Source organism: Falco rusticolus, chromosome Z (genome assembly GCF_015220075.1).
Source record: "Falco rusticolus isolate bFalRus1 chromosome Z, bFalRus1.pri, whole genome shotgun sequence".
NCBI lineage: Eukaryota > Metazoa > Chordata > Aves > Falconiformes > Falconidae > Falco > Falco rusticolus.
Genome location: NC_051210.1, coordinates 22,365,015 through 22,378,221, shown reverse-complemented (window position 1 = coordinate 22,378,221; position 13,207 = coordinate 22,365,015). Strand labels below are relative to the sequence as shown.

The following is a 13,207-nucleotide window of genomic DNA, read 5'->3' as shown; positions in this document are numbered from 1 at the left end:
GCCGGGGGGCAGCTCAGCCCCGCGGGGCAAAAGATGCCATATACGTATGCCTCATGAAGTAATAAATTTTGAGTGAAATGTCTGCTGTTTGCAGCGCAGGGGATGCTCGGGCTCTGGGCAGCGTCGCTGTCTGGCATAAAATTTGCAACGTTGCCGTGGCTTGCTATGGGCTTAGCAGGTAACATTTGTTTTATTCCTATAATAATGAAAAGGGGAAAAGATCTTGCAAAAGCTGCACCTGAGCAAGGGAATGTAACTTCTGTCCCAATTAAGTATGTTATCTGCCAGCCACAGAAAGGAGGGATGCCATACGCGGAAACAAACTTGGAGAAGACCCATGGGCGTTAAAGGGCAGTAATTTGGGCATCAATTTGCAATACAATCTAGCAGCCTCTCCTCCATACTCGCAAAAAAATGGGAAAAAAAAAAAGAAAAGAAAAAAAAAGGGGGGCGAAAGGGAAAAAAGAGAAAAAACACAAAGCAGCTCCATTTGAAATTTTGTGTACAGAAGCAATATATCACAGCCTGGGCTGCTGTTTGCCCCTTTGTCCCTGTGCCAGCAAGGCAGTACAAAGGCTGCTGACTGGTTTGTCTGCAGACCTCAGAGCCAGAAAGATGAAAATGACAGGGATACAGAGAAGAGCAATCAAAATTATTTAGGATCTGGTGGTTAATTTATGGAGAGAGATTAAAAGATGTAACTGTGTGTAAATGCTAAATTAGAAGTAAGTTGGGTTAAGAAGAGTAGTTTTTCAAGATACGTGAGCGAAGTGGAGAATTATGTGAAGAGTTTTACAAGCTTTAGTCAACAGCAATTGGGAAGAAAATGAAGGAAAGCCCATGCTTAGCATCAAAAATAATATCCTGGTAGGGAGGCTGTTGTCAAGCCAGAAAAATCATTCTGAAGTTGCGGGGCCTTGTTGATAGAATCATTTGTGTCTGGGCTGTGCAGGTCATATCACATATAAATAAGGTACTGTAGGGAACAGTTCTGTGCTGGAGGGAACACGGAGGTGGTGACCTGACAGACCTTTCCCCTTCAGTCCCTGGAGTCTTCCGGGCGGGCGGTACACAGTGCAAGCAGCACTGGTGGATGTGCAAACTGCAGGGCTTCATGGTCGCTTGTAAAGTGGTGGATGGAGCAGTGCTTCTACAGATGTCAAATCTGCATGTCCCCACACCCTCCTGGCTCTGAATCAGGCCAAGGTCCTGGGGCAGGGCCCACGGGAGGAAAGGTGGGCAGGCAGGCCAGCGGGGAATGGGAATGGCTTCTGCAGAGACCTCCTGCCTGGGCCATGGCAGACAATGAGCCCTGGCACGGAGCTGTGAGCTGCACTGATGGGGAGTTTGGGGACAGCCTGCCAGACCGCTGGGGTTCTTCTTTAAACAAAAACCTTTGTCCCCTGTGGCAGATATGCTTTGACATTTCAGAAATCTATCTTAAGAGTCACTAGGTGTAGGCATAAATGAATTAAGCAGAGAAATAAGCTTACAGAAAATTATACAGGAGTTAGACTTCTGTAAGTGCCATCCTTCTCTTTCATACCTCAATACAGATATGCCTTCAACAGTTATTTAATTGTATTTATACTTTATAAAGGTCACTTTCAGTACACAAGTGGACTTAAGGAGGTCTGGCAATGTGGCTGCATCCTGCCTGCTGTTGGACATGTCTCACTTCCATGCTGGCCCACGGAGGCAGCACTTGCTCAGCAGTACCTGGCTCCATAGGGGCATGAAGAGCCGTGGGTCCAGGCACAGCCCCAGCCAGCACTTCCCCACTGCAGTTATTTTCTGACTTCCACAATGGACCTAAGCCCTGCTTCCCAGCAGTAAGCAGCAAATATTTTGACCCAGTGTACCTAAACCACTGTGAAAAAGAAGAGATAACTCATTACTTTAAGGTTTCAACTTCAACCATTTGTAGCCAGTCAGTCTGGCACGGGATACAGTGCCAGGGGCAATTTCATCTGACTTCCCTCCCCCTTTCTTGTAGCCCCATGCCTGTGGGGAACAAGGGTGGTGTTGTCAGACTGGGATTTTTTGTGGTGCCCCGGTTGCAGCCCATGCTATTGAAAAGACCAGTTAGCCTTGATGCTTGATTGGTTTTGCTGTTTTGTTCCCCAAATAAACTCTGTTTTTGAAAGCTGTGAATAGAGAACAGTATTAAGTGGAATAATAACATTTGTTGCCATGATTTAGTTCTCACCTCAGTGCATTCTTGTCCTCACAGCTATTCAGCAGAAGGTACTTGTCACATACATGAAGGACTGAAGTGCTACCTACCTTGCAGACACCTGTGGTCTGGTGCGCAGCAGTCCTCCCCTCAGTGTCTGGGTCATGCCTCTGTGGCACTGCATCTCACAGAGCAGTGGTTTACTGCTGCATCCACAGCCCTAGTTCCAGATTGAAGAAATGTTAATTTTGTGTATAAATGGTGATACCATAAGGAAAAACACGCAGGTCACCCAACCATGCTTGACAGAGTGCTATGTCTGAAACAGTGGGAAGGTTTTCAGGACTACCATTGATAATATTTTAGGAGGCAAATTCTGTTTTCAGCAAAAGATCCGGTTGTAAAGTGCTGTATTATTTAGTTTCAGCCCTTCATGATTTAAACCTGGCTGGCAACCAAGTCCCATGCAGCAGCTCGCTCACTCCCCCCACCCGGAGGGATGGGGAGGAGAATCAGAAAGGAATGTAAAACTTAAGGGTTGAGATAAAGACAATTTAATAGGTAAAGCAAAAGCTGTGCACGCAAGCAAAGCAAAACAGGGAATTCATTCACCACTTCCCATGGGCAGGCAGGTGCTCAGCCATTCCCAGGAAAGCCGGGTTCCATCACACAGAATGGTTACTTGGGAAGACAAACATGTCCCCCCCTTCCTTCTTCTTCCCCCAGTTTATATACTCAGCGTGACGCCCCATGGTGTGGAATATCCCTTCGGGCAGCCCAGGCCAGCTGTCCCGGCTGTGTCCCCTCCCAGCTCCCCGTGCCCCCCCAGCCCTCTCGCTGGCCGGGCCTGAGACACTGAGAAGTCCCTGACTGAGGATAGACACCACCCGGGCACAGCCAAACCCATCAGTGCACCATGAGCACTGTTCTCACATCAAATCTAAAACACGCACTGCACCAGCTAGTAAGAAGAAAATTAACTCTATCCCAGCTGAAACCAGGACAAGTTCTTTATCCCTGTGTCCCAAAGGACAAAGGAGGATGGTGCAGAGCTTTCTTCCTCGTTGAGGCAGGCTATGCACAGCAATAGAGCAGAGAAACCTCAACCACATCTGCACTGTTATCTTTGGCACTAGGAGCAATACATCTACATTAATATGGTAATTTCCTCAATTTTTTTATCCCACTTTTCCTCACGCACCAGCCAGTATTCACAGCATGACTATACTTCTGTTAGGCCCTGAACTAACTCAAAAAAAGTGTTGCATTTTGCAAGGTGGACATGTACTCCAGCTGCTCTCTGTAGTGTGTAGTGCATGTCTTACCTAAACTGGCACCGGTTCCCTATACAGAGGTGGGAAATATAGGTGTACATGTAGGGAATATAGGCCAGGAAGGGGGTACAGGGCATAATATCAGGAAGATTCCCAGGAAGGGGAGGCAGAGCAGACGGTAAGCTGAGCAGAGAGGTTCCTAAGGCATCTGTGAGTAAATGCCAGCATGTGAGCTGAGTCCAAGTTAATCAATAAACTGAAATAACCTGTGAAGCACAACCTGAATCCTAAGTATTCCTTGAGGTGACTTGATCACTGAGTGAGGAGGTGGTGACCACAAACTCTGGTTGTCTGCTGCCAAACTTGCTTTAGTAAAGCCCCTTCCTGGCTGCCGGTGCTTGCCCACAGCTCTGGCAGCCCAGGTGGTGGCACAGATGCCGGCAGTGATGCTACATGCAGTTATTGTCATTTGCTTTTACCCATGAATATTTATGCATTTTCATACAAAGCAGAAGAGTTTCATGAGGACTGACAGAGACTCTGGAAATATCTGCACCCAGGGGCTGTGACACCCTCTGAGGCAGCAGGAGACCCTGAACCATGTAAACAGGACAGGTGATGTGAACCTGAGCCCCAGCATATGCTGCATCACAAAACATCCCTCTCTCCCTCAGGACAGCAAGCACCACAGGGCTTTGACACACACTACAGTTGGGGAGATAGCATGCATGAGGTATTTGCATATTTAGGCTAAGTCTCCTAAAATGTGATTGCTTACTTCAGGTGACATTACTGATCCAGATGTTCACCCTTTGGTCTAAAACCCCAGCCCTTTGCATGCAAGTCCACCAGGGGACAAGCCAGATGATGAAGTTTCTTCTTTAACTGCTAACTCTTGCTTGTATTGTCCTGTTGACAAAACTCTGGGAGCTGAATTCATTACTTTTGCAAATGAATGAACTTAGTACAAATTGGTGTTAAAACTGTGAGAGGTTATGAGCTGGCTGGGGATGTGAGGCTGCAGGAACTGAGAAGTTTTGGCAGGGTTGTTAAACGCCTGCAACCTGTGAGCTTTCCTTGTCCTTCAGCACTTAACTCACAGCAACTGCTGAAACTGTCTGCAGCCCACGTGTGGACACAGATCAAGAAAGAGAAGTCTGGTCCTGGGAAGTACCTCATTTCTCAAGAGGAAGTAAGCGTGTCTGCCTATTCACCCTGGAGTGTAAGGATGACATTTTTTTTCCAGCAAAGTCAGTAAAAGTCAGTAAAAGACCTGCACATCTGAATTCATACATCCAAAGACATTCCTGTTAGCCAGTGCACAACCATACATTGCCTCTTCAGTAACAATAGCCTGGCATTTTGGGAGAGGCTGCCCTAGGCTGCATAACAGATCTTGAGCAGTAAAACTTGTCAATTTAACATCGTAGAAATTAAACGTAACAAAAGCAGCTACCAGAGTATAATTCTTTGCCAAAACAACGTTTGCAAAATAATCTGATTCATCAGTACAGTCAACAATCGGCTAAGGTGTAGATAAAAAATGCGTCAAAAATGAGCTTACTTTTTAAAAGTGGCTCATTATACTTGACCTGTGCTGTTATTAGGTAGAGCCAGTCATGTTCATGTTGCTAGTCATGCTGGGGTTAAACTGTGCTCTGCCATGGTGTGATCCTCTACCACGGATACGTTGGGCCTACACGGTGACTTTGCTTTCAAGCCATTAGTTTGACTAATCCTTTGCTCTGGTAAACTTTAGGTTGCACCCTTGTGACACCAGAATCCTCTCCTGTCCTGCAGACTATACCCATTCTGGTGTATTATAGACATAAAACTTCCAGAATAAGCTGCTCACAGTCTCTTTGCTGCCTTTTTTTTTACCCCATACATATTATCTCCCTGTTAATTTCCTTTCTTTGCTCCTAGGCCAGGGAAAAGATGGGCCCAACAGTGTTGATAAAGATACACAGACTTTTAAATATTGAATTCACAAATTTCCACAGTAGGTGGAATAAAAAATACATAACATCCTCTGCTTTCCAAGTATGGAACAGATGTTTCACCTACTATGAAACCTACTAGGCTAGTCATGATACTTGGGAATATTGCATGTCCAACTCCCAGGCATTGGGAGTTAATTCACTGCAGAGAAAAATTACAGAGCTGATTGGCCAGGGAGCACTCTGGGCTGATGGAAAGCTCAAAAGGCTCCAGGGGGTCCAAAATGGTTGGAAGCAAACATCTATATGGTAAAGCTACTTTTCCTCAAATAGATGGCAGTAGAAGCTAGAGCGGGGAGGTGGCCCAGAGGTAATCAGAGAAATACTCCTTTTACTGTAAGCGCCAGCCAGCACAAGCACAGAGAGCAAACAAAACAGAGTACAAGTGCTAGGCAACAGCCCAGATTGAAACATGCCACGCACTGCAGCCCCTGCAGAAGCTGCTGAGCGTCAGGGAGCATGCTGGTAGTATTTCAGTCCTTGGCTTCCGATGCAAGTGCCATAAGCGTCCCTACATCTTAGTCATCTGCAGCTGTAACTGTCACTGGAAGTCTGCAGAGGCACCGAGCAGTTCAGACTAGCCATGACCTTTTACATTGCCGTATATATCCAGAAACCATTCTGTCTGTTGCAAAGAATTCCATTTGTCAAAGGTTTTTGGCCACGTGGGTGGGTGTGCACGTATGCATGCAGGCAGTCACATGCATGCGTGCTTTGGAGAGTTCTGCTCTCATTTTCTGCCTTATAACCATTTCCATAAGCAGCTGGTTGGAGGCAAGCACGTGGCCTTAGCAAAAAGATCTCTGGGATTAGCTTCCTATTAAATTGTGTCTCGGGACTCTTCCGTTAATCCGCCTCTGCTGACTCTAGCTTGGCTCTGAAGAAACAGAGGGCACGGACTAATAGGAAAACTATTTCCAAGCCTGGCTTAGTTCTGTGTTAGGAGGCAGAGGTTTGGGTTTTTCTTTTAAATGACATAAGGCTCAGCTACTTGGTTTCTCAGTTCCCTTATGCAGGGGTGTCTCTGCCTGTCTGTCTGGTGGCTTTCTGATAAGAAAGACTGGTGTCATTTTGGTACAGGCTTTCCTTCTTGTGGAGCTGCGTTGGCCGCAGCCATCCACCGGTCATTGCCCTGCATCGTCCCCTCCAGGCACCAAACTCCACAAGCTCTTCAGCACTTGCCTTTAACAGCCAGGTTTCGCATTTCTGAGTAAGTCTGCAACAGACACCCATGTAACCAATTCCCTCCTTATGTAGGCTGTCTGTTCCGCTGATGCAACCTATGAACATCTACTCCATTTTCTTCTGCAGGCTGGATTACTAAAATATGTTTTATTGGGGCTTCTCGAAAGCATGCCTCAGAAGATTCAGTCAGAGCAGATTGGAGCCGTTTGCTTGGCTTTTAATGCTAACTGCACTGAGCTTATTAAAACTGTTCTCCACAGATTGTCTTATCTTATTTAAGATTTATAAACCTCTTGGATTTATGACACTAGTACCTCGCTAGTACCGCTGGTACACAGGCACTGTCCTTTCCTTGGGTATCCCCCAACTCTGCTGCCAGCCAGGGGGTGCAGGTGAACCATCCCCAGCACTGAAATCTGAGGAGAAGCTGCCTTATCTCAGTTTTGAGTTGAGGTTTTTTTGCTTTTTTCCTCCCTTTTAGTGGTTAGGCCAAATGAGATTGATGATTTTCTGAGAAGGAAGAGCTGCTGCTTTTACCCTGCCTTTTCACCGTGCTGGGTGAGGTGGGAGCTGCAAGACTTCACATTTTCCACAGGCCAAGTTGGTTGGGAAACGTCTGAGACAAGTGCCAGAAATTTTGCAATAGGATTGTACTTTTAAGAGAAAAAAACCCAGAAAATGGCTTATTCCAGTTACTATGTTTTGGCATTTTTTTGCAGAAGTCTTTATAGGCCTTTAGGCAGAGCAAAGCAAAACTTAAAATCACAATTAAGCTAGAGCAGAGAAAGCCAAATACTCCATTAGGCATATGTAGTGCGCCAGCTCTGCTTCCCATTATGCAATGCCTTCTTTCACAAGACTTTGTAAATAAAACACGTGTAGCCTCTGGGTCACTGACCTTGTTTAACAGCTGAACATAGCAAAGCACAGAGACCTCTTTGAGCACCTAACCTGCTGTGGGGAGAGGGGGCTGAGGCTGATGCCATGGAGTGTTTTTCTAGTGTGCTGCCTTGCTGTCCCAGCCCTCAGCCTCACCACTCGCCTCCCCCATCTGTTTGAGCACATCTGATTTTCAACCATTAATTAGGCACATGCTTCCAATACTGTTATTGAACCAGGGGACCACCGCAGCTGGCCCCCTGGGCCAGGAGCCTTTCACTCAAGTCCAGTGCGATGCTCAGCATCGATGAGGAGATCTCTCCCTGCCTCTGACCCTTTGCTCACTTCTGCCAGGAGGGGACAGGTGGTGTCAAGGTGCCATCTGGGACCTCCAGAGAGAGGAGACAGCACAGAGGCTTCTGGCTGCAGAGTGCTCTGGGATGCAGGCAAGAGCCTCCCTTGCAAGAACAATAGTCATGGCAACAGTGCTTCAGCTTCTCCCAAGGAGCAGTAATTCAGCTTCAGATGTAATTCCATATATTTGATTTGTGTTGCCATATAGCTCACCCAGCAGTATGCTCAAAACTCCTGAACTGTTTTTCTCTTACCATACCAAAGACAGCGGTGGTCACCCAGCTTGCTGTTCCAGCACTCACATGCACAAATGTGAGAGCAGGGGCAGGTCACAGCTGGATCACACATGCATTTCTTCAGCTTTTTTTATTGCAGGATACAAATTTCCTCCCTTTGCCTGAGTATCCCCACATATCCTTTTAAGTACTGCATTCTGCTGCAGTGCTTGGGGAACTCCTCATGTAGTGTGGAGGCAGCTGCCCGGGAGAGGTACAGCAGAGCTGCGGCAGGCAGCAAACGCAGTCTAAGACAAGTAACAGGAGTCTCATTTGGCTGGAGTCTGCAACTTCCAGGCAGACCTCAGCTTACCAGCTGTCAGCCGGCAGGGCAGCACACTAAGCATCCCAGTGATACCAGCAGGAGGATGGGTGGTGGTCATTAGTGACAAGGCACACATTTCTGCATGAAAATGAGACAGCAATTTTTATGTGCATGCAAGATGGCTGGCTGTGTGGTTCTTGCAGGCAGTATGAAGCAGTATGAGCAGACAGTAAGACTAGTGGGAACACCTATTTTCTGAACTAACTGAAAGAGAACAACATTAAAACATAAATGACCGGAGGAATTCGACCCTCAAACATTGCTGAGAGCTGCACAGTAGGATATTACCTGCAAGTATGAGCTTCTCACCAGCCAAACAGCTGGTATCTCCTGGGATCAGCTAGAAGGAGCAGTTTTATAGAGGTGGAAGCAATAACTAGCAACAACAATGCAGCAGGTCGGTAGCTCAAGAACAGGAGTCTCTGTGTTGCTGAGGTTTGGGCCAAGCCTGAGAACTGGTTTCCCCTTTTAGAAACATTTAGCTGCATAACAGCCCAGGACAGACCACATTACCTCCTGTTTCTCTTGGGCTTTTTTCCATTCTCTTTTCCTTCTGCCTTCTTTGCATAACTCTCCCATTGGAATGGTTTGTAGACTGTATGCTATAGACAGGTTGTCTTATGTTTACCCTTTTAAACATTACAGGGAAAAGTACATTTACACTGAGGGGAAAATAAAAAAGGTAACAAATACTGTAGACAACACTTCAATCAACTGGCACTGGCAGAAACTCTTGAAAGCCTCCCACAGCTGAGGGAGCATGCTCACTGTGTTTGTGGCTCTCCTTGAGGAGCTTGGGTGGCTCCAGCCACCCCACCATGACAAGGGGGCAGAAGGGAACAGAAGGCTCCCCCGCCCTGTTTATGGTCACCTGGCCCCCAGCACTAGGGTCAGAAGAGGCCCTCTGCCTGCACACAGCTGCCTGTTTGTTGATAGGCATTGGGGACACCTGAGGAGATTAACTGAGAAACCCCCTACCCTGCTCAGGACTATTCTGCCACCCAAGGAACCATGACCAGCTGCATGGAGGGTGCTTTGCAGGGGCTGCAGACACCCAGCAGCCCCCTGGCTCCACAAATTTGCTCTCCTGCAGCACAAGGATACAGCCCACACATGGATGATGCACAAGGTGTTCCATAACTGACTCTCACCCTAGATTTTTGAGACAAAGCTACATAGCTGCTATTCTCTCTCGCAAAAGAGGGAACAGAAGCAGAACACAAAACATTGTGTCCAAAACCATGCCGCATGCAAGCAATAGCACAGTTATGATCTCAGCTACTCCCGCAGGCATGGTATCAATGCTAATCCAGACACCAAGGCGACCCTCACTACCTCTTATTTTCAGCAAGGAGCAAACTGTTTTGCTTAGAGCTGACTGTCCTTACATTTGGAACAGCCAGATTTCAGTCATTCACAAAATAATAAATTATCTTGGTTTAATTTAATTTCTACCAGAAAAAGCAAAGATTTCCAATGCTATTTTAGTAATTACATGCCACATCAATACAAAACTATAGTGAAACCTAATGCAAGCTGGCTTACGGAATCACAACTAACAGTCCTATCAAGAACAGGAGGAAAAAAGAACGCTGGAGAACCATCTTAAATCTGTTCAGATATGCTTAAGAACTGGGATATGTGAAGTGTACAAAATACAAGTAATTCAAACCAATGTAATTTCTGTGGCTCTCCTTTTCCAGCCTTAGCTCAGAACACTTGCTTTGAAGACACCCCCACATATTCCCTCCAATGTAATCGTCTAATGTTTTCCCTTAAAGAATGGGCCAAACTAAATTTAGTCAGAATAACCCAAGAAAATATTTCTTGAAATAACAAAACATATCAGCATGTGTTTTCTTTATAGAAAAAAATCCCAAATGTAACAAACATAAAATGTCTTTGAAATGGCCATTTCTCAAAATGGTAGCGTATTTCAGAGTGCCTTTCACAATATATTGATTTAATTGTGATGTCAAGCCTCTTCTGTTAATATTTTTCAGTATCAGCTACAAGGTATGAAAAGCTGTACATCGTTAATAGAAAACAATACATGTCTGGCAGAGCTCACAATATAAAGCTGAACATAACTAGGGTTTTGGGTTGGCAGCATCTTGTACCTCTAAGTAGACACAGTGATAGGCATGCCTTCCTATATGGCATGCGTTCAGCAGTACTTAATTAACATGCCTTGGCAGAGAACTTTACCCTTAGTTTTGTCAAAAGAAGAGTTTCCCTTCCTTTATAAAACAAAAGCAAGGAATATCACTTCTGCTTTATTCTAAATATGGTCTGCCTTCATAGTTTTTCACCATGACAAGTGCTCTAGTTTCTGTTTCATCCTTTCCTCCCTCCATATCTCTCACCGTTGCCTGTATGTAGACTGGTGGAAAATTTCCACCACTTGTTTTTCAAAGCCAGGACTATCTTCTTACAGGGCATTAGCAGCCTTCAAAACAAACCCAAAAAGTTTTATCCTGGGAAAGTGGGTTATTCAGTGCCCTCACAGGTAACACAGAGTTGTAATTTGTGCTGTTAAGAGCACTGACAAGGGAGGTGAAAGACTGAAACGCATACCAAGATACATTCCAAAAATTCTGTCAACAGCATTATAGTCTATGCTGAACCATTCACAGCGTCACTTAAGTTTTCCAATACATGTTCAGTTCAAGGCATTGCTGTAAAGATTATTCCAGATTTAAGATAAAATCTATTCTGCAGCAGGTTCTGGATCTGGATGGCTTCATCTGCATCATTGTAAGCACGCAGAACCACAGACCTATAGAACACAGTGCAGAAATCTCATTAGTGCTGCAAACTCCTGAAGCCCTGCTTGTGGGCTCTCTGACTTCAGCAGAAGCTGCACAGTTCATTAACTGGCTTGGAGTCTCCTAGACCTATACTTAAGCTGTTAGCCTTTTGCTGCTTTCTGCTAGATTGGTTTGTCTGGAGTTGGTCCTGCCCATTATGAAAAGCATACACATCCAAAAATTATTTGTTGGTGTGACTAATGTCTGATTTCTCCATTCTTATAAAAAAAAAGTCAGAGAAAGAAAAAAGCAGAACTACTGAGTGTTAGAACAACACAGAAAATAATTCCTTGCCTTTACTAAACTACAAATTTATTTGACTAGAGGAAGCTATTACTCATGCTTTTGAAAGAAGGCAGAAATGCTGAGAGAAAAGCTGATACTCCAGTTCAATAGCTCCCAGACCTTTTTTCTGATGAACTCAATGCTGAGTACTCTCCAGACTGCAAGCAGGCCAGGCACTTCCCATGAAGACCTGCCAGCTGCCACCAGTAGGAAAGTCCACCCAGGGAGATCCTGCTCGAGTGGTTCCTATGCCACAAAGGGAGGTGCTCTGCAGATAATGTTGGCATAAGGATGGCAGGGTGGGAGCTCATCCATCCCCTGTGTGATCTGTGCTCTCACCCCAGCCAAAATCAGCACCTGTCAGACACAGGGGCTGCCCAGCTGCCAGCGGCACTGCAAAGCCAATGTGTCTGCTCTGGGGAGGGGATACAAGGTCCAGCACCTGTAGAAAACAGAACAGCCAGCCTTTTGCTGTCTCATTCCTGTTTATTTCTTTAATTGTAATTTGCACAGCTTTAGCCGAACTTACAGGAGCATCCTTCCTTTATGCAAGGAAGTTGGAGGACCTGCTTTTTTTCATTCTGCTAATGCTGCAGCTTGCAGACCTGAGCAAACCCCCCAGGGGAGAGTGGGGCAGGAGCGATCCTGCCACTTTCTCTGCAATTGCCAAACCAATCTAGCTATTACAGGAAAAGTGCAGCCCAGGCTCACACCCTCCAGAGATTTTAGGCAGCTGAACTGGCCTTGAAGCCGATCTGGGCTCCAGTGCCCTTACCCAGGTTACAGAGGACATCCAGGGCAGAATCAGGCCCTGGGCAGTAAGGGCAGTGCTGCCTGCACAGGGAGCGGGGTCTGCCTGGCGTAACCCCTCCGCTCCTGCTGCATGTGCCTCCCCTTCTCCCCATGGGTCTCCCTCCCCTGAAGTCCCGGCTGAGGAGGAACGGGCACGATCGCCAGCGGCACCCTCAGCCCACCAGAGCGGTGCCGAGCGAGGCAATCCATGCCTGACACCGGCTGAACACCTTCCCCACGGGCCTGGTGCTCTCTGAGCTCCTCCCGCCCTGAGAAGCCCACCAAGACCTCCCACAACCAGGTCTTGGCCTGACGCACGGCCTTTCCCTCTTTTGTACACAAAGTTAAGCCAGCGTCAGCCCGTTCTGGGCTCATATCGCACATGCGGCAGGAGTCTGCCACTGCTTCGTGCTTTCCCGTCATTGCAGCCCCTTCCAGCCTTGCACAGTGTGCTTCTGTCCTTAAATATTAGTTTCATTATATCAGTAGAGCTTCAGGTGTTTCCCAATGACTGGGCAAAGAGCCAGCACCCATGTTTGACATGGGAAGAGCAGAGCCCCAGAGAGCAACAGCACTTTTGTCCTGCAGCAACACAAAATCCTCACTCTTTCTACCTTCATTTCCCATCAGGCCATGAAATTTTCCACATTAAGTGAAATTCCACTGTGGATGTTGTGTCTTAATGCTGTAATCTCAAAAATACAGGCAGGAAAACCAACTGCCTCCAGAGGCAGGGGCCAAAACACTGCAGATCCCTTTTGGGGTAAAAATAATTAACTGTATTAAAACCAGCAGATGGCAATTTTTTTTTTCTAAAACAGATTCGGCCTGGATCAAGTCAATAAATATTGG

The 13,207-nt window shown here is 46.4% G+C and overlaps 1 protein-coding gene across 1 annotated transcript; it reads right to left on the bottom strand.

Annotated features, from left to right (window-relative positions):
* Positions 1–10,830: 10,830 nt before the first annotated feature.
* Positions 10,831–12,778, bottom strand: TICAM2 (toll like receptor adaptor molecule 2). Its single transcript, XM_037373826.1, is given in 4 exon segments — positions 10,831–10,935; positions 10,937–11,066; positions 11,068–11,269; positions 12,538–12,778. Coding segments are annotated over 4 exon segments (678 nt in total).
* Between the last annotated feature and the right edge of the window lie 429 nt (positions 12,779–13,207).